The sequence below is a fragment of the Schistocerca nitens genome, chromosome 11 (assembly GCF_023898315.1).
Source record: "Schistocerca nitens isolate TAMUIC-IGC-003100 chromosome 11, iqSchNite1.1, whole genome shotgun sequence".
Taxonomy (NCBI): domain Eukaryota; kingdom Metazoa; phylum Arthropoda; class Insecta; order Orthoptera; family Acrididae; genus Schistocerca; species Schistocerca nitens.
The window spans coordinates 161,222,691-161,243,944 of record NC_064624.1 but is presented as its reverse complement, the minus strand read 5'-3'; the positions used below and the strand labels follow the sequence as shown (position 1 = coordinate 161,243,944).

At 46.1% G+C, this 21,254-nt stretch overlaps 1 protein-coding gene across 1 annotated transcript in view; it reads left to right on the top strand.

Moving 5' to 3' along the window:
• Positions 1-21,254, top strand: part of LOC126212741 (high affinity cGMP-specific 3',5'-cyclic phosphodiesterase 9A-like) — a gene marked incomplete at its 3' end in the record, with an annotated part of 260,309 nt that overhangs the window by 108,016 nt on the left and 131,039 nt on the right. Inside the window, exon 6 of the mRNA XM_049940150.1 lies at positions 13,918-14,155. Within this exon, the coding sequence (XP_049796107.1) occupies positions 13,918-14,155 (238 nt within the window). The remainder of the gene's footprint in view (positions 1-13,917; positions 14,156-21,254) is intronic.

The following is a 21,254-nucleotide window of genomic DNA, read 5'->3' as shown; positions in this document are numbered from 1 at the left end:
AAGATGTTGGTTTTATTGGCAACTAGTTTCGATGTTGTTCCAACATCATCTTCATGCCCTTGCTTGTTGACAGCAACCGTATGTGTCTAACACTAGTAGTCAGTGGTGAGATAGGAGTGTTCCATGCGGAAGGCATACTACCTGGAACACGCCTATCTCACCACTGACTACTAGTGTTAAGACACATACGGTTGCTGTCAACAAGTATGGACATGAAGATGATGTTGGAACAACATCGAAACTAGTTGCCAATAAAACAAACGCCTTAATACAGCTGGAGGAATTTCGACATTTTTTAACATACCGGGTGATCAAAAAGTCGTATAAATTTGAAAACTGAACAAATCACGGAATAATGTAGATACAGAGGTACAAATTGATACACATGCTTAGAATGGCATGGGGTTTTATTAGAAGCAAAAAAATACAAAAGTTCAAAACATGTCCGACAGATGGCGCTTCATCTGATCAGAGTAGCAATAATTAGCATAACAAAGTAAGACAAAGCAAAGATGATGTTCTTTACAGGAAATGCTCAATATGTCCACCATCATTCCTCAACAATAGCTGTAGTCGAGGAATAATGTTGTGAACAGCACTGTAAAGCATGTCCGGAGTTATGGTGCATTGGCGTCGGATGTTGTCTTTCAGCATCCCCAGAGATGTCGGTCGATCACGATACACTTGCGACTTCAGGTAACCCCAAAGCCAATAATCGCACGGACTGAGGTCTGGGGACCTGGGAGGCCAAGCGTGACGAAAGTGGCGGCTGAGCACACGATCATCACCAAACGACGCGCGCAAGAGATCTCTCACGCGTCTAGCAATATGGGGTGGTTCTAATAAAACCCCATGTCATTCCAAGCATGTGTGTCAATTTTTACCTCTCTATCTATATCATTCCGTGGTTTATTAAGTTTTCAAATTTATACTGACTTTATGATCACCTGGTATATTATACTAGATGACGTCCCTAGTCGTCCATTACAATTATGGATATACGAAGATTATTACTTGCAGTTTTAATGGCCTCGTTAAGGTTTGCAAAGTTTGACGTAAATCCGTAATCCCAATGTCGTTGCCGCCCCTTGTGAGATAAGTCGTTTGTTTCTATTTCATTCCGATAACTTTTCAAACTATCCTCGTAGAAACAGTGTTACTTTTAAACATAAACTTTCGGCTTCTTAGGCGATCGTCAGACACCTTAATACTAAAGAGAAAGTCCACGCAATTAATGTTGGCTGGGTCAAATGGCTCTGAGCACTATGGGACTCAACATCTTAGGTCATAAGTCCCCTAGAACTTAGAACTACTTAAACCTAACTAACCTAAGGACATCACACACACCCATGCCCGAGGCAGGATTCGAACCTGCGACCGTAGCAGTCCCGCGGTTCCGGACTGCAACGCCAGAACCGCACGGCCACCGCGGCCGGCAATTAATGTTGATGACTGTGTGGGTAAGGGGGATGATGGTTATAGGCAGTGCTTTTTTTCTAAAAAAAAGTTTGAGGGTACTCCGACATTGGATATAATGCAGCGAAAATTACTTGTAACTGAATCATGGGATACCACCCGTCTACTTTTAGCCATGATGTCATCAGCATGTCGAAATAAAAAAAAAAAGGTATCTGACTCTTCAGTTGACTTTAACAGCTCAAATGAATCAGGCGATACTGAGAAACACCTAAACATACAAGAGAATGTGGTATCGAACACTTCAGTTTACATCACCTCAAATGAAGCATGCGATTCCCATCAACCCCTGAACAATAAAGGTTTGCAGTTCCACTTTCGTCATCCACTGATGTTGAACTTCCTGGCTTTTCCCTCGCACACGAATTATTGACAGTTTTTGGTTTTTTAGATGCAGGAGAACAAGTAAAATAGTTTGTTAGTTTTGTTGTCATCTCTCACCTCCAACTTAACTTACAAGTTGCAACAAAAGACAGGACACACTGTAAAACCTTGCACAACTGAGAAGAACGGAACGGCAAACGCAAATGAATAAAGAACAACAAAACAAAGATGGCAATGAATCGCGAAGGATCATGGTAGCAGGACCGTAGAGATACCTATCGGCAGCGCGGCTTTTGAGCGTACGCATATCCGTTTAGCCCTACTATCGCCCACTATTAGCGGGCGAGGGCACTACATGCTTGTCGAACTGGCTGCCAGCGATTCAGTTGTCGAGAACGGTTGTCGCAGCTTCTAAATGCTTGAAACAGTCAATGACATCGATTTTCCCACCAAAATGATTTCTGGTATCGTTCTTATTGCAATTACCAACACGGAAAAATGAAATAAAAAATTTACTTCCGTGAAATAAATCTTTGGAACTCTTCCAAGTTCTCAAGTTTGTAAAAAAAATTACTTTGTCGACAAAAAAGTATAGGGGAACGCATCCCCGAGCGTTCCGCCAGAAAAACATGTGAGTGCACCGATTGGTACGGATAGGATCCGCTGGGCGTAAGGAGTGTTGGACCCCAGATCACGTAAGAAACAGATTGCCCGATCGCTTGGCCTAGCAGGCAACCCTTGTCAGGGAACGGCCACCAGGGGGCAACAGCGTCGGACCCTGACTTCTGGAATCAACCACTAGATGGCACTCCGTTCTGTGAAATATGTGGCAACATCGGCCGAACGCGTGCAGCTTTCCACTATTTGGCGTCTGTGAAGTACAGCTGTTTCTGACATACCGGTGTTAGTGGATCGAATCGTCATACCGAGGACCTACGAGTATATCAACTGTGGAAGGAGTAGACGAACAAATCCTGAACTAAAAATGTTCAGATTTCCCGTCAAAGATAAAGAAAGGTTACGCGAGTGGATTTTAAATTCAGGTAAATCAATAAATTAGTTACGAGTAAGAATTAGTGAAGAGCCCTAAGCATTCGATCCTACCTACATTTTGTCGATCTTATATTCTGATATAACGTGGCAGCCCTTCCTGTACAAGAATCATATCATATACTTTTTTAATGAAATCTTTGCTGCAATTTGGACTTTTTTAAATGTTCAAACACCAGTGTAGTAGAAGTGTCTCCAAACTGGAAGTTATAAAAAATATGTAATTCATTCATATTGTATTTAAGTACCAAATAAAGGTTCTCCGTTAGGCTGCACAAATAAGTTTCGCTGCCTGTCCTTGATCACTCTACCACGTTTAACTAGAAAGAAGTAATGTGTTAAATCTGAGCAAAAAAGTACTGCATGTGACAATAGTAGATGTGCTGACCGCAAAGATGTTTTACCATCACAGAATTTTTTTTACTCACGATTAAAGTTTCATAATATACACTCCTGGCAATTGAAATAAGAACACCGTGAATTCATTGTCCCAGGAAGGGGAAACTTTATTGACACATTCCTGGGGTCAGATACATCACATGATCACACTGACAGAACCACAGGCACATAGACACAGGCAACAGAGCATGCACAATGTCGGCACTAGTACAGTGTATATTCACCATTCGCAGCAATGCAGGCTGCTTTTCTCCCATGGAGACGATCGTAGAGATGCTGGATGTAGTCCTGTGGAACGGCTTGCCATGCCATTTCCACCTGGCGCCTCAGTTGGACCAGCGTTCGTGCTGGACGTGCAGACCGCGTGAGACGACGCTTCATCCAGTCCCAAACATGCTCAATGGGGGACAGATCCGGAGATCTTGCTGGCCAGGGTAGTTGACTTACACCTTCTAGAGCACGTTGGGTGGCACGGGATACATGCGGACGTGCATTGTCCTGTTGGAACAGCAAGTTCCCTTGCCGGTCTAGGAATGGTAGAACGATGGGTTCGATGACGGTTTGGATGTACTGTGCACTATTCAGTGTCCCCTCGACGATCACCAGTGGTGTACGGCCAGTGCAGGAGATCGCTCCCCACACCATGATGCCGGGTGTTGGCCCTGTGTGCCTCGGTCGTATGCAGTCCTGATTGTGGCGCTCACCTGCACGGCGCCAAACACGCATACGACCATCATTGGCACCAAGGCAGAAGCGACTCTCATCGCTGAAGACGATACGTCTCCATTCGTCCCTCCATTCACGCCTGTCGCGACACCACTGGAGGCGGGCTGCACGATGTTGGGGCGTGAGCGGAAGACGGCCTAACGGTGTGCGGGACCGTAGCCCAGCTTCATGGAGACGGTTGCGAATGGTCCTCGCCGATACCCCAGGAGCAACAGTGTCCCTAATTTGCTGGGAAGTGGCGGTGCGGTCCCCTACGGCACTGCGTAGGATCCTACGGTCTTGGCGTGCATCCGTGCGTCGCTGCGGTCCGGTCCCAGGTCGACGGGCACGTGCACCTTCCGCCGACCACTGGCGACAACATCGATGTACTGTAGAGACCTCACGCCCCACGTGTTGAGCAATTCGGCGGTACGTCCACCCGGCCTCCCGCATGCCCACTATACGCCCTCGCTCAAAGTCCGTCAACTGCACATACGGTTCACGTCCACGCTGTCGCGGCATGCTACCAGTGTTAAAGACTGCGATGGAGCTCCGTATGCCACGGCAAACTGGCTGACACTGACGGCGGCGGTGCACAAATGCTGCGCAGCTAGCGCCATTCGACGGCCAACACCGCGGTTCCTGGTGTGTCCGCTGTGCCGTGCGTGTGATCATTGCTTGTACAGCCCTCTCGCAGTGTCCGGAGCAAGTATGGTGGGTCTGACACACCGGTGTCAATGTGTTCTTTTTTCCATTTCCATGAGTGTATATATATTTTTTTCGAAGATATCGTTGTTAAGTGCGTACACGAAATTATATTCGTTTACATCTAATAGTAAGCAAATGCAAAATGTGGTTATACTTAAGATTGCTTACAGAAATACTTAGAAAAGAAGCAAAATCTGTTTCTTAAACTTATTTACAGTCTCAACGTGAAAAATATCTTGTAGTAATAACTCACCTAATCCCTATACATACTTTATGCAAAATAAATAATTATGTCGGTAATGTCAGGACGCGAAACCCACTGCTCAGTGCAAAATTTGTCAGTAAATTAACGGATTATATTTCAAAGACGTTGAGGTTTTGAAAACTTTCTAGTGTTAACCTGCACGTGGAGATCTTTTTTACCACCATAATCCGTGTCAGAAGAGCTGTATAGCAAAGAGGAAATAGACGGCATGGAAGGCGAGTGTAAAACCCTTGCGACTGCAATACAGTCTGCATTTAAACAGTAACTCACGAGAAATATTTGTGTGTTACTTTTCATTTATTTAATTTCGCATATGATTGTGAGAAGTATCCCTATAGCAGAAATAAACTTGGTTTGTAGAATTACAGGAGCTAATCTACATTCTTCCATTGAAAACTCGGGAAAAACCATAGCCGATCATGGTCTACAGTCAGCTGTGTGACGAATGCATTTCGCGCGCAATGCTCTAGCTGAACACAAATCAGCGTCATTCACATCACCGAAGATACAGCGTTGCCAATTCCGCGACATGGACAGGTCAGTTATTTTAGCATTGTAGCGTCGCCTGCGACATCTGTTGACCGACGGGAAAACTATTGTTACGGTTGCCTGTTCCGCCGTAAGGACGGTCAATCTGTTTCTTACGTGATCTGGGATTGGACTGTGGAGAGGGTCGGACGGGTTTCATTCACATTCGGTCTGCAACTCTGGGGGGGGGGGGGGGAGGAGGAGGAGGCGCGCAGACCGGCCGGGCTGTCGATAATCACACGGCCGTCGACTTCGTGGAAAAGTACCAGACCCCGCTAAAGGGGTTAGACTGGAGTGCTGTGATGCGGCGCGGCGAGTGAGAGAGTGTGGGTGGCGGTTGAGGAAGTAGTGGGAGGGGGCAGAGGGGCTGGTGGACGTTGCGGGGGTGGGGGGTTGAAGTCGTGGGGCGGCGGGGGACGGGAGGGGGCGGAACTCTGCCTCCAGTGAATTCTGGCAGCTGGTATAGCGACGCACCGACGTCGCTATGCAAAGGCAGGCTTCAAAGTTTTCACATAAACTATAATAATATTTATGCAATATTCCCCTGGTTCTTGGAGAAACATAGACATATTAATAACTTGGATACTCAGTTTTCATGTTCTACAATAATGTTTCTTCAATAGTTCGTTATGAACTGGCTTCTGCCTTCTTAGACCATCGTCAGACAATTTAATACTAAACAGAAAGTCCACACAACTTAAGCGAGAATTCATAGCTGTACAAGGTTTATTGTACAAAGATATGTGACATATCATTTCTACACTACTGGCACTTAAAATTGCTACACCACGACGTGCTACAGGCGCGAAATTTAACCGACAGAAAGAAGATGCTGTGATATGCAAATGATTAGCTTTCCAGAGCATTCACACAAGGTTGGCGCCGGTGGCGACACCTACAACGTGCTCACAGGAGGAAAGTTTCCAACCGATTTCTCATACACAAACAGCAGTTGACCGGCGTTGCCTGGTGAAACGTTGTTGTGATGCCTCGTGTAAGGAGGAGAAATGCCTACCATCACGTTTCCGACTTTGATAAAGATCGGATTGTAGCCTATCACGATTGCGGATTATCTTTTCGCGACATTGCTGCTCGCGTTGGTCGAGATGCAATGAATGTTAGCAGAATATGGAATCGGTGGGTTCAGGAGGGTAATACGAAACGCCGTGCTGGATCCCAACGGGCTCCTATCACTAGCAGTCGGGATGACAGGCATCTTATCCGCATGGCTGTAACGGATCGTGCAGCCACGTCTCGATCCCTGAGTCAACAGATGGGGACGTTTGCAAGACAACAACCATCTGCACGAACAGTTCGACGACGTTTGCAGCAGCACGGACTATCAGCTCGGAGAACGTGGCTACGGTTACCCTTGACGCTGCATCACAGACAGGAGCGCCTGCGATGGTGTACTCGACGACGAATCTGGGTGCACGATTGGCAAAACGTCATTTTTTCGAATGGATCCAGGTTCTGTTTACAGCATCATGATGGTCGCATCCGTATTTGGCGACATCGCGGTGAACGCACATTGGAACCGTGTATTCGTCATCGCCATACTGGCGTATCACCCGGCGTGATGGTATGGGGTCCCATCGGTTACACGTCTCGGTCACCTCTTGTTCGCATTGACGGCGCTTTGAACAGTGGACGTTACATTTCAGATGTTTTACGACCCGTGGCTCTACCCTTCATTCGATCCCTGCGAAACCCTACATTTCAGCAGGATAAAGTACGACCGCATGTTGCAGGTCCTGTATGGGCCTTTCTGGATACAGAAAATGTTCGACTGCTGCCCTGGCCTGTACATTCTCCAGATCTCTCACCAATTGAAAACGTCTGGTCAATGGTGGACGAGCAACTGGCTCGTCACAATATGCCAGTCACTACTCTTGATGAACTGTGGAATCGTGTTGAAGTTGCACGGGCAGCTGTACCTGTACACGCCATCCCAGCTCTGTTTGACTCAATGCCCAGGCGTATCATGGCCATTTTACGGCCAGAGCTGGTTGTTCTGGGTACTGATTTCTCAGGATCTATGCACCGAAATTGCGTGAAAATGTAATCACATGTCAGTTCTAGTATAATATATTTGTCCAATGAATACCCGTTTATCATCTGCATTTCTTCTTGGTGTAGGAATTTTAATGACCAGTAGTGTATATCGATACAAAACACAAGATTAATATAATACCTAAATAGGCCCTGAACAAACATGTTGCACAAATGAAAAATAGCACAGGCTACTATGTCATATGAACAAACTGGTGAATGTGACGAACAGACAGAGAAAAGAGATGGGGACGTAGAAAGAAGTCTATGAAATGTGTGTGTGGAACGATTACAACAATAATAAACACCAATCCAAAAATAATAATCTGGTCCTTAATGACCAAACACAGTTCCATTATTCACCCGTACTACAGTAGCAGCAACCAGTTAATATTTACGATGTTACTTATAATCCGTCTTGATTGCAAAATGTTTATTTATATGACCGGTTTCGGTTCCTTTACAACCATCTTCAGATCTGATGTTTCGGTTACAGGAGGTAAACGTCCAAATACAGCAACTTTCAAATGTGACGCAGCATGTGAAAGTTGTCGTATTTGGACGGTTTACTCCTGTAACCGAAATATCAGATCTGAAAATGGTTCTAGAGGAACCGAAACCGGTCATAAGAATAAACATTTTGCAATCAAGACGGATTATAAGTAACATCGTGAAATCACTGATTGCGGCTATCCTATCAGACATTATTTCTGTTTTTGACAATTGATATTTCTCTCACCATTAGATAATGTAATAGTTGTAATCGTTCCATACTCACATTCCATAGACTTCTTTTTCCCTCCCCATCTTTTTTTCTGTCTGTTCATCACATTCACCAGTTTGTCCATATACACTGAAGAGCCAAGGAAACTGGTACAGCTGCCTAATATCGTGTAGGGCCCCTCAAGCACGCAGAAGTGCCACAACACGATCTGGCATGAACTCGACTAATGTCTCAGGTAGTGCTGGAGGGAATTCACACCATGAATCCTGCAGGGCTGTCCATAAATCAGTACGAGGGGTTGGAGATCTCTCCTGAACAGCACGTCGCAAGGCATCCCAAATATGCTCAATAATGTTCATGTCTGGGGAATTTGGTGGCCAACGAAAATGTTTAAAATCAGAAGAGTGTTCCTGGAGCCACTGTGTGGCAATTATGGATGTGTGGGGTGTCGCATTGTCATTCTGGAATTGCCCATGGCCGTCGGAATGCACAAGGGACAAGAATGGATGCAGGTGATCAGACAGAATGTTTACATTGAATGGTTCGAACGCTGACACTTGTTGGTGGCCCGGAATAGAAATCTGCAGCAATTGGCGGAAGGGTTCTGTCACGTTGAATGATTCACTACAGTCGTCGTTGGTCCCGTTCTTGCAGGATCTTTTTTCCGGCCGTAGCAATGTCAGAGATTTGATGTTTTATCGGATTCCTGATATTCAAGGTACACTCCTGAAGTGGTCTTAAGGGAAAATCCTCACTTCGTCGCTATCTCAGAGATGCTGTGTCCCATCGCTCGTGCGCCGAGTGTAACACCACGCTGAAACTCATTTAAACCGTCGTAACCTGTCATTGTAGCAGCAGTAACCGATCTAACAGCGCCAGACACTTGTTGTCCTTTATAAGCGTTGCCAGACGGCAGTATTCTGCCTGTTTACGTAACTCTGTATTTGAATAGGCCTACGCATGCCTATGCCAGTTTCTTTGGCTTTTCACTGTAGTACCCTGTGTCATTTCTCAGTTCTCCAACATTTTTGGCCTACACATTCATATGCTTTTACAGGGTGTTTCAAAAATGACCGGTATATTTGAAACGGCAATAAAAACTAAACGAGCAGCGATAGAAATACACCGTTTGTTGCAATATGCTTGCGACAACAGTACATTTTCAGGCGGACAAACTTTCGAAATTACAGTAGTTACAATTTTCAACAACAGATGGCGCTGCAAGTGATGTGAAAGATATAGAAGACAACGCAGTCTGTGGGTGCGCCATTCTGTACGTCGTCTTTCTGCTGTAAGCGTGTGCTGTTCACAACGTGCAAGTGTGCTGTAGACAACATGGTTTATTCCTTAGAACAGAGGATTTTTCTGGTGTTGGAATTCCACCGCCTAGAACACAGTGTTATTGCAACAAGACGAAGTTTTCAACGGAGGTTTAATGTAACCAAAGGACCGAAAAGCGATACAATAAAGGATCTGTTTGAAAAATTTCAACGGACTGGGAACGTGACGGATGAACGTGCTGGAAAGGTAGGGCGACCGCGTACGGCAACCACAGAGGGCAACGCGCAGCTAGTGCAGCAGGTGATCCGACAGCGGCCTCGGGTTTCCGTTCGCCGTGTTGCAGCTGCGGTCGAAATGACGCCAACGTCCACGTATCGTGTCGTGCGCCAGAGTTTACACCTCTATCTGTACAAAATTCAAACGCGGCAACCCCTCAGCGCCGCTACCATTGCTGCACGAGAGACATTCGCTAACGATATAGTGCACAGGATTGATGACGGCGATATGCATGTGGGCAGCATTTGGTTTACTGACGAAGCTTATTTTTACCTGGACGGCTTCGTCAATAAACAGAACTGGCGCACATGGGGAACCGAAAAGCCCCATGTTGCAGTCCCATCGTCCCTGCATCCTCAAAAAGTACTGGTCTGGGCCGCCATTTCTTCCAAAGGAATCATTGGCCCATTTTTCAGATCCGAAACGATTACTGCATCACGCTATCTGGACATTCTTCGTGAATTTGTGGGGGTACAAACTGCCTTATAACGACACTGCGAACACCTCGTGGTTTATGCAAGATGGTGCCCGGCCACATCGCACGGCCGACGTCTTTAATTTCCTGAATGAATATTTCGATGATCGTGTGATTGCTTTGGGCTATCCGAAACATACAGGAGGCGGCGTGGATTGGCCTCCCTATTCGCCAGACATGAACCCCTGTGACTTCTTTCTGTGGGGACACTTGAAAGACCAGGTGTACCGCCAGAGTCCAGAAACAATTGAACAGCTGAAGCAGTACATCTCATCTGCATGTGAAGCCATTCCGCCAGACACGTTGTCAAAGGTTTCGGGTAATTTCATTCAGAGACTACGCCATATTATTGCTACGCATGGTGGATATGTGGAAAATATCGTACTATAGAGTTTGCCAGACCGCAGCGCCATCTGTTGTTGAAAATTGTAACTACTGTAATTTCGAAAGTTTGTCTGCCTGAAAATGTACTGTTGTCCCAAGCATATTGCAACAAACGGTGTATTTCTATCGCTGCTCATTTAGTTTTTATTGCCGTTTCAAATATACCGGTCATTTTTGAAACACCCTGTAATATTTAAATATACCATAATATAAGATTTATTTGTTCAGTCTCTCTTTAGATATTACGTTATTCTTGTGTCTTGTATCGACACAGTCATAAAATATGACATATCTTTGATAAAGAATTCTCACTTGTGTGGACTATCTGTTTAGTATTCAGTTATCTGACGATGGCCTAAGAAGCCAAAAGCATTACAGTTTAACCCCGCTGAGCAGACAGGCGTAGATATTCTGTAAACAATCAAAGATAATGAAGTGTTTTTCATCCAGGAGTCGCATTTGTATGTTGCTTCCTTGTGAGAAGATCGTAATTGGCCTCTTCTATGGAGGAGAAATGTGTGACAGCATCTGCGCAAATTGTACAGTGTGCAGCATACTGAGATAGCATTTGATCGTTTTGCCATGTCATCAGTTGGGGTCCTGTGACTGTAATGCGAATAAGATATCAATTTTTTCAAGTTGCCCATTCTCAACGCCCTTCAGGCTCTCATCTACCCCACAGGACTAGCACCTGAGAGCGCAGAAATATTTCTCGTTTGCCTGCGCTAGATCGGATAGCAACATCACTTAGCTTGAGTTGGGAAATGGGCTCATCTGCAGTAAGACAATTATTCACTTGAGCAACGTGATGATGTCTGGATCGACAGGGAATGTTAACACGATGGCCATTTGTAGCGGCTTCCCTCGACGTGGCAGTAGAGACGTAGGATTCATCTTCAACACACGGGCCCAGCATTTGGTATTTTGGTATGGGCAGCCATTGGTACACGAAACGGTCAGCTCTCGTTGATGTGCTCATACTGATAGCTGTTCCCTACCTTTGAGGATTCCTTGATATTATCTTTGAACATGCAAGACTGCATGTTGCCCATCTGGTCAAAAGTTGCCAAGAGAATGGCATGCCAACACTCATCAACTGCTGCAACTCTAGTATAACGGTTGAAGCAGCATGGAATGACCTTCCAGACTGTGTCGTCTGAGTTCAGTTCAACTCAGTACCAAACTGTGTTAGAGCCATTGTTGCAGCCAGAGCTGGTAGGTCCATGCACTACATTCACCATTTGTACATCCCTAACATTTTGGAGACTAAAGCCGAGCATAGCTCAGGCCACAAATCTGTATTAAAGAGACCTCTCCCAAGTATAAGTCGGGCTGCAATTTTGTCGATCCACGAGCCACCTGTAGCTTGAAAACTAGACTCATTTAGTATGTTATGCTAACCGGAGACCTAGAAACGACGGAGAGGCTCCGTCACCCACCGCAGCCGCAGTGGTCCACAACCCCACGACGACTACCCCAGTCCACTTCAACCCTCCGCCGCCCCACACCGAACCCAGGGTTATTGTGGGGTTCGGCACCAGGTGGACCCCCCCTAGGGAACGTCTCACACCAGACGAGTGTAATGGTGGTGTACGAGTACGTGGAGAACTTGTTTGCACAGCAATCGCCGACATAGTGTAGCTGAGGCGGAATAAGGGGAACCAGCCCGCATTCGCCGAGGCAGATGGAAAACCGCCTATAAACCATCCACAGACTGGCTGGTTCACCGGACCTCGACACAAATCCGCCGGGCGGATTCGTGCCGGGGACCGGAACTCATTTAGTATGAAAGCGAAGTACTGCTGTCTCGGTACCTGTCCCTTGAGCGGCTCTGCCTTCTGTTGCTAATTTCTGGAGTTACTTCGACAGAATGGCTGAGCCAAAATGATGGCATTGACTCATTTTCGTGGGTGTTCTCGTGAGGTTTCTCAATGTTCTGTAATTGTGCTACAGATAGTTTCTCCCTGTTAAGTGAGTAAGAAATTGTGGAAGATCAAGAGAAAGAAACGGCTCAGTAACTCGCCTCAGGCTTTTAGTTGGGTGTATACTTCCTGCCATCATTATTTTAAAATTCGTAATCTATGGAAGACCTAAATCAGATACGAAAAATAAATCTTGAAACTTCGTCAAATGGTTTAAATGGCTCTGAGGACTATGGGACTTAACTTCTGAGGTCACCCACTTCTGAGGTCACCCACATCCATGCCCGAGGCAGGATTCGAACCTGCCACCGTAACAGCCGCTCGGTTCCAAACTGTAGTCCCGCGTCCGGCCATCCTGATTTAGGTTTTCCGTGATTTCCTTAAATCGCTCCAGGCAAATGCTGGGATGGTTTCTTTGAAAGGGCCCGGCCGACTCCCTTCCCCATCCTTCCCTAATCCGATGAGACCGTGGTTCTCGTATTTTGGTCTCTTCCTCCAAACAACCCAACCCCTATCCACACTGTTGCGCCTAGAACCGCTCGGCCACCCCTGCCGGCGGAAGCTTCGTCCTTTATTAGTATGTATTACCGCCCTGCTGCTTAGCTGAGTAGTAACGTGCTTACCACCCATGCAGTGGGGCAGGGTTCGATTCCCGGCCGCGTTGGATATTTTCTCGGCTCATGAACTGGGTGTTGTCCTGTCCTGATTATGATTTCATCCTTATCACCGGCACGGGAGTCGCCCAGTGTGGTGTGGACTGAAACAAGACTTGCACTCGGCAGCTGAACATTCCTGGATACTGCCTCCTGGCCAACAATACCAAGGAATCATTTCATTTCGGCATGTATTACTCTTGAAGATATATCAATTACATAGGTGCCAGTAACGCTTGAAATAGCGGCATAAATAAAATGTCGTGTGACTAGTGCCTCCCGTCGGGTAGACCATTCGCTGGGTACAAGTTTTTCGATTCGACGCCACTTCGGCGACTTGCGCGTCGATGGGGATTAAATGATGATGATTAGGGCAACATCCAGTCCTTGGGCGGAGAAAATCTCCGATCCAGGCGGGAATGGAACCCAGGCCCTGACGACTGACATTCTTTCGCGCTGACCGCTCGGCTACCGGGGACGAACGCGGCATGAATGGCTGGTTTCCTAGGCCCGATATTCTCCTAAGTGGTCGGTGTCCAAAGTCTTAACCACGTGTTATTCATATTGTTATGCACACGCACTATTTGTCACGCTTCCTGGTATTGCCTTTGTCGTGTCCTGCAATGCACCTGCCCCGCACTGTCTTTGTGTTGCTGTGCTGACGTTTCTGCCCGCGGGCGCGGCGCCGTCTTCAGCGACGCGTCGGTGTCGGCGGAGGTGCGGGCGCGGCTGCGGCAGCCCACGTTCGACGGCTGCCAGTGGGAGGACGAGGAGGTGCTGCTGCTGCTGCAGCTCATGTACACAGACCTCGAGCTGCACACCCGCTTCGCCATTGAGCTGCCCGTGCTGCGCCGCTTCCTCTACGAGGTCTACAACAACTACAACGAGGTGCCCTTCCACAACTTCCGGCACTCCTTCTGCGTCGCGCAGATGGTGAGTCCTGCTCCACTCTCTAGTCTCTGACATACACTGGATCCACGACATACCCTTCCACATGTAGTGTGTCGTAAAAGCGAACTGACCAATCTGACATGTCGAAACCTATATCTTTTTTTATTTATTACTAACATGCTCCATTACGATTATACATAGGGTGGTCCATTCATAGTGACCGGACCAAATATCTCACGAAATAAGCATCAAACGAAAAACCTACAAAGAACAAAACTCGTCTATTTCACGCTTTCCCGGCGCTGCATCTGCCTGATAGGTTCCCAGGAATTACGCCGAGTAATATTGTAGAAACCGCACAATATTTCAGCGAGACAACTGCCCGCCATGTTCAGGTGCTTCTGTCGCGTCGCTTTTTTTTTTCCTTTATTGATTTTCAATTCCCCCCGAAGGGGGTGGGCTGGCAGCAGCTTAGTACGCTGCTCTACAGCCTACAGACTTTCATTTTAAAAACGGAAGAAAACAAGAAAAACAGGTGATAAAATGGCGACGTCAAGTGTAAAATGGCGGAAAAATGCGGAAAGTTAAAACAGAAAGCAAAAGGGGTTGGCGACGTTAATAAAAGACACAGGAATCAGACAAATAACATAGTACACACACAATGAAAAAACACGGCGACAGTCTGGTTTCTGTTCGCAAGAGATAAAAGGCACACGCAGCGACAGTATGATGGCCATTCGGAACACTTCCCAAAAAACACAACACGGAACGCTCACTGTAAAACACGCACTGCAGAACACTCACTGTAGTAGAACACTGCACGAAAGTGGCGGCACAAGGATGACACTCCCGAGCCGAAGGCAGATGGGGGGGGGGGGGGGGACCTGGAGGAGGGGGAAGAACAAGGACGGAGGAAGGGAAAAAAAACGAAAATGGGGGGGGAAACCAAGGAGGGAGAGGACGAAATAAAGGGGGAGAAGGGCAGACGTGAGAGGGAATGAGAGGAGGCAGAAGAGGGAAATGTAAAAGGACTCGGGGGAGAGAAGGGGGCACAGAGAAGAAAGGGAAGAAAGAGAATGGAAGGGGGGGAGAGGGAGCCCGGGAAAAGGACAGAGGAAAGGAGGGGGAGTGAGGATCAGAGTTGATAGGAGGGATAAATGGAGGGAGAGAGGGCATCATCCGGGACGGGGAGTTGATGGAAGCCACCTTGGGAAAGGAGATGTAGGGTGTAGAGATGGAGGGTAGGGGGGACACAACGGTGAAGACGTGGCAGGGGGCGGGGATCGGAGAGGAGAGGAGCAACCAGGGGGTGAGGGGGTTCAAGATGGCGGGAGGTGTAGAGGATGCGGATATGTTCGAGGAATAGGAACAGATGGGGGAAAGGAATGAGATCATAGAGGATCCGCATGGGGGACGGGAGGCGTATATGGAAGGCGAGGCGGAGTGCATGACGCTCTAGGATCTGGAGGGACTTATAGAATTTGGGGGGGGGGGGCAGAAATCCAGGCTGGACTGGCAGAACAGAGGATGGGACGGATTAAGGATTGAGGGGTGTAACCCCCATGTCCGGCCAGAGAGGAGTTTGAGGAGTCGGAGGCGGTTGTGGGCTTTGGATTGGATGGAGCGGAGATGAGGGACCCAGGTAAGGTGACGGTCAATGGTGAGGCCAAGGTAGGTGACAGTGGGGGAGAGGCGGACAGGACGGGCGCAGACAGTAAAGGAGAAATCCAGGAGCCGGAAGGAGCGAGTGGTACAACCTACGATGATTGCCTGGGTCTTGGAAGGATTGATTTTCAGGAGCCACTGGTTACACCATACAGCAAAAAGGTCAAGGTGATTCTGGAGAAGGCGTTGGGACCGTTGGAGGGTAGGAGCGAGGGTGAGGAATGCTGTGTCATCAGCATATTGCAAGAGGTGTACTGGAGGGGGTCGCGTCGCTGAGAAGCTCGCCAGTTTATATGGTGACTCTACAGCGCAGGCGCCAGCGGGGCATAACGTCATCGAAGACCAGTCGTAGACAGCGTCGGATACCAGAGCCCTCTGCTGGAGAAACGGGTCGCAGTATGCGGAAAGGCGCCGCGGTCCGGGAAAATGCGGGCGGTAGAGACGGACCGAGTTCGCGCGCGTGAGGTGTTGGCGCGCGATTTAAGCATCTGCGCTAAGGCTTCCCACCTGCGTTGACTCGGTGCGGTTGCTAATCTGTGGCTGACGATTCCTTACTGCCGCCAAGGCTGGCTTGCAGGCTTTGCTCAGGTGAAACCCCGTGTCTCTGTTTATTAGGTCACTGCTTATACGTATTTCGAGCGCCTCTTTGATGATGGAGTCCCAGTATGTGGAAGCATGCGAGAGGATCTTGGTTTCTTCATAATTGATGCCGTGTCCCGTGTCAAGGCAGTGTTCAGCAACCGCAGATTTCTCTGGCTGACCCAACGTCGTGTGACGTTTGTGTTCGTTGCATCTGTCTTCGACCGTACGGCACGTCTGGCCAATATAAGATTTCCCACATTGGCACGGGATTTTGTATATTCCTGGTCTCCTCAGGCCGAGGTTGTCTTTAACAGAGCCCAGCATTGATTGGACTCGTGCTGGAGGCCGGAAAACACATTGAATCCGGTATTTCTTGAAAATGCTGCCCAGTCGCCGTATAAAATCTTCTGAGTCTTGAATCTACCGACTTACTAGTGAGTTTCGATGTGGTTTCCTTGTTCACACGGGTGCCTGTGATGGACTCATTACAACTCATAGGAGCTAAGCTGGAAGAGGACGCCTTACACCTTTTCAAACATGTGCTTACCTCGACTTACTTTTGATTTATCGACCAGTATTTTGAGCAGACTGACGGTGTTGCTATAGGTAGCCCTCTGTCTCCCATAGTAGCAAATCTTTTTATGGAAGATTTCGAGGACAAAGCGCTTCAGACGGCAGTTTTGAAACCCAAATGTTTTTGGAGAGATGTAGATGATACGTCTGTGGCATGGCCGCATGGGACAGCAACGCTTCCTTCTTTCCTGGAACATCTGAACTCCCTCCATCCAAGCATCTGTTTCAACATGGAGGTAGAAAAAGATGGTGAGCTCCCGTTTCTGGATGTTTTGGTTCGTAGAAAAGGAGCCGGCTCCTTGGGTCACAGCGTGTTCCGGAAGCCTACGCAGTGCGTTTTTGTTACCAAGTAACGTCTTCGTCAATTACTTTAGTTTTAAAGTAATCTACGGGTAATTGCTGGTGTTCGATATTAACATGAAAAGGATTCCGTAGACAGGGAAAGAACCTGTTCTTGGGAAACTACATCTATAGTGACCAAAAGGCATTAAATGATGTTCAAGCACTTGTGTTACAGCAGCGGTATGAAAAAATGATGGTAATAATAACAGTAATAATCGAAAATATCCGGCAACTTCACACTTCACAGTGGATTTTCTCGAACTAAGAAATTTGCTGAATTTGTGAAAAATCAAAATGGCTTCACATCCAGCCTATGATGCCTAGAAGAGTCTTTACATCCTGCTGACATGAGAATAGCATAATCTCTGCGTCAGAAGCTTGCTTCTACTTGACCATTTAATAGACTCGCATTTTTTCCACCGTGACTAATTTTGTAAGCTAAGCACATCATCCGCTACAGCACACTCTTGGGGCTGGGTAATGTGGCCACAATGGTATGGTGGAACGAGCTCTCACAGGTGCAATGCGTGGGTTCAGGCATTTACTTTTAAGAGGCACAAACAGATTTATTTTACCTCTGGTAACCTCAAGAGAAAGACGTTATAATCCAGAATCCGCATTAAACATCACGTTCCTTCATTACCAACTGGGCAGAGTCGGTTTACGTTGGGAAATGACACAGCGGAAGTCATGGTAAACAGAAATACAGTCGCCAGTAAGCTTACTTACATTAGAAAATTTTATTTTATTTCATGAACCGATAGCCATTTAAAGGGACAGGGCTCTTATTTTACTTGTACTTGATTGAACTAGAGACGTTTAAAAATTTGGTTCTGGACTGTGATTCGAATTCGTATCTCCTCTTTCGAGGATCTGAATCTCTCGGAACAGTATAGTTCAGTCATTTCGTTCCTTTTCCCAAGACTGCAATCTTCTCTAGGTCTCCTCCAAAGGTAAGTATGTGGGTCTGAAACCTGATCCAGTACAAAAATATTCATAATTTCATTTCTAGCTTTATCAAGTGCACACCCACCTGCTAGTGAAAATTAACGCGCAATTTCAATGTCTGTTCATGTGTTTCCAACAATCGCAACAGGTGTCGTTATTTCTGGTCAAACACGCACACATCTTACTGTTCATGAGTAAGCAACTGATACTTAAGCTATATTCGTGGATGCACGGTAGGTGTGCAGTTCGATTGTCGCTTAGGCACAAAAGTTTGTATCCTTATTTTAGATTCAGACACCTAGCGGCTCGTAAGAGAAACCGATACGTAACATTTGATTTTTCTTAGTTAACAATCGGATTACGTGTTGGGTTCGTATCTCCGTCACAGAACTTCACATCATGCACTTCCTCTTTAAATGCATGCACACTTTGTTACTTCAGAATGGAGGTATATCAGACATCTTTCGTGGTTAGATAACAGGGACGAAAGGGTCTTGATAGGAGTCACGGTTTATTACAAAAATTGTCGTCTTTTATTTTCAAGTTTAGATTTGGTTACTGGTATTGGCCAAAATTTCGGTAATTCATGACTCTTCATGGCTAATCATAAATATGATGTGATTAGATTAGATTAGATTACATTAGATTAACTCTTGTTCCATAGATCATGAATACGACATTTCGTAATGATGTGGAACGTGTCATTTTAATGAAAGATTTCTTTAAATACCATGATTCAATTTCTTTACAACAATTTTTTACCCTCTCTCTCATTGCTTTTTATTTACCTCTCTCTCTCTCTCTCTCTCTCTATCTCTCACACACACACAAACACACACACACACACATTCTTTTTTATTTTTATTTGTGTGTTGTGCTCGACTATCGGCGAGGCACGAAAACGCCTGTGAATGACTTTCTTAGTTTTGAGTACACTTACGAAAGAAATCTAAAAACAACAATGAGAGTTACTGATTTATGATGCTCAGTTTGCAGTCAGTTCTGAGTATTATTAGTAACTACGCTCCAGTCCCTAAACCTAGTTACAGAAAGCGAATCAGACGCATTACGTATTCCAGGCCGTAGCAGCCGCGACTTGGAGACACCAGCTATGGTCACTTCCCAGACCGCTGTAGGATCACATCGGTTCGTCTTCTTCCTGCTGGTACTGTAACTGAGATTTGGCAACAAGGCAACGTATGTTTGGCAACTCTGTGATCGACGAGTTACTTCCTGGTGTGCACGGAATTAAGCCTCAAAGTTCACTTGATTTTACCTGTCATTTCCATTGCATAATCTGAGTTATTATCGCTTGAAGGGTAACAAAAGATTGAAAATTTACGGTTTTCAGCCCAGGAAAGTCGTTGCAGGTGGAAACCGCAACTAATCTCGACCTTCAAATAGCGGTTTACGAGTTCTAGTTACTATTGCCGTCGTAATAGGAAACTAAAACCCATACCTCCTCGCCAGCTCTGTGGTAACGTGCTGACCTGTGAAAAAGCGTCTGTTACGGTTCGCAGTTCCAGTCTCACTGACTGTAACGTTTTTATCCCTTCTGTGAAAGAGCTACAAGCAGTCAGATCAAACATCAATAAGGAAATCGCAAGAAAATGCTTTCAGCTCATAGTGCAATGTTGAAAAACTTACAATGCTGCACAACAGGTAAGGCCTCTTTCCGCTGCTGACAAGCGAATTCTGGGTTTCTAGGAATACGTAACTATATTTATGAAATGCCACATTTGCATACCTCTTGAGTATGACACAGCATACCAATTAAACACAGACCCAATCAAAATCTAAGTGAGTAGTATTTTACTAATTCGTGTCGATAGAGGCATGCTTGTGTACAGATACTTTCGTCGTAAGGTTATCATGGGTAGTTTTATTTCATTTCTTATAATACAGTGCACAAGCTTCGTAAGGTTTCCTTTAGTGTTGTTAAAACAATAGTAAACATGAGAGAGAAATTAATCATCAACGATATATGCGAACTCTCTGATGTTACCTATGACAGTCTGACAATGCACATGCAGTTTATTGATTACATGCATGTAGAAAACTTGTTCTGAGTTAAAGCTGTCAAACAAAGTTTGAAGAAGAATAAAATATCGCTACCACACGACGGCTAATGTAGAAAATACTTTTCTGACATATTATGGCACGATGCGCTCTCCCTGCACATCTTCGAGATGCATCTGCTGCCTGCTGTCTATTAAACCTGAATAGTACAAAATGTCACAGTAGTTAGCCCTTTTTCCACATGCGACTACTTTGGGTTGAAAAGTGAAGGGAATTATGTTCAAAGTTCCATTAGATTGATACCTTCAGCAGAGAGCAGAATTGCGTTTTAAAAAATGTAGCACTGAATGTATTCGAACTCGCGACATCTTATCTATGCTACAAGCTGACACGTAGCTACAGCAGCTCCAGAGCTCGGCAACTATTCCTCCAGAACTTTTGGATTCCACAGCACTGTGAGATTATGCATATGGCCAGGTCTTGACTTCTGAGAGACAAACAGTTACAGCTTTTCTTTTGGACTGAACGACGTTTTCTAGTAACAGATAGCGCAATAGAATAGCTCAAGTGGAAAGGAACACTTCCTATTTAAACTTCTGCATCCTACACTGTTGGCAGTTGTGTGTAGGTGGCAGTTACGTGATTTTATTTCTGTGATTACAAAATAGTCGAATGTATGCACTGGGTAGCCGAGGCAGCTAGTTCGTGGTGATTCGGTCAACCAAGTAAATGAATTTACTGAACATGCTGCAAATTACTACAGGGAGCCTGTGTGTCAGAATTCTCATCCAGTGTGGCGCAACTGCGTTACGATAGAAAAATGACTCGCAGAGAAGAGAATTTCGTGGTCTGTTGGACGGATGGTAGGTTGTTATACCTATGGTCTGGGTTCGATTCCCACTTCCGTCAATGATTTTAGATAGGGAGAGACAGATTCCATTCTCTCCTGGCTACACCAAGTGAAGGAGATATAATGGCTGCGTGGTCTGAAAATTCACATTAAAGATGATAT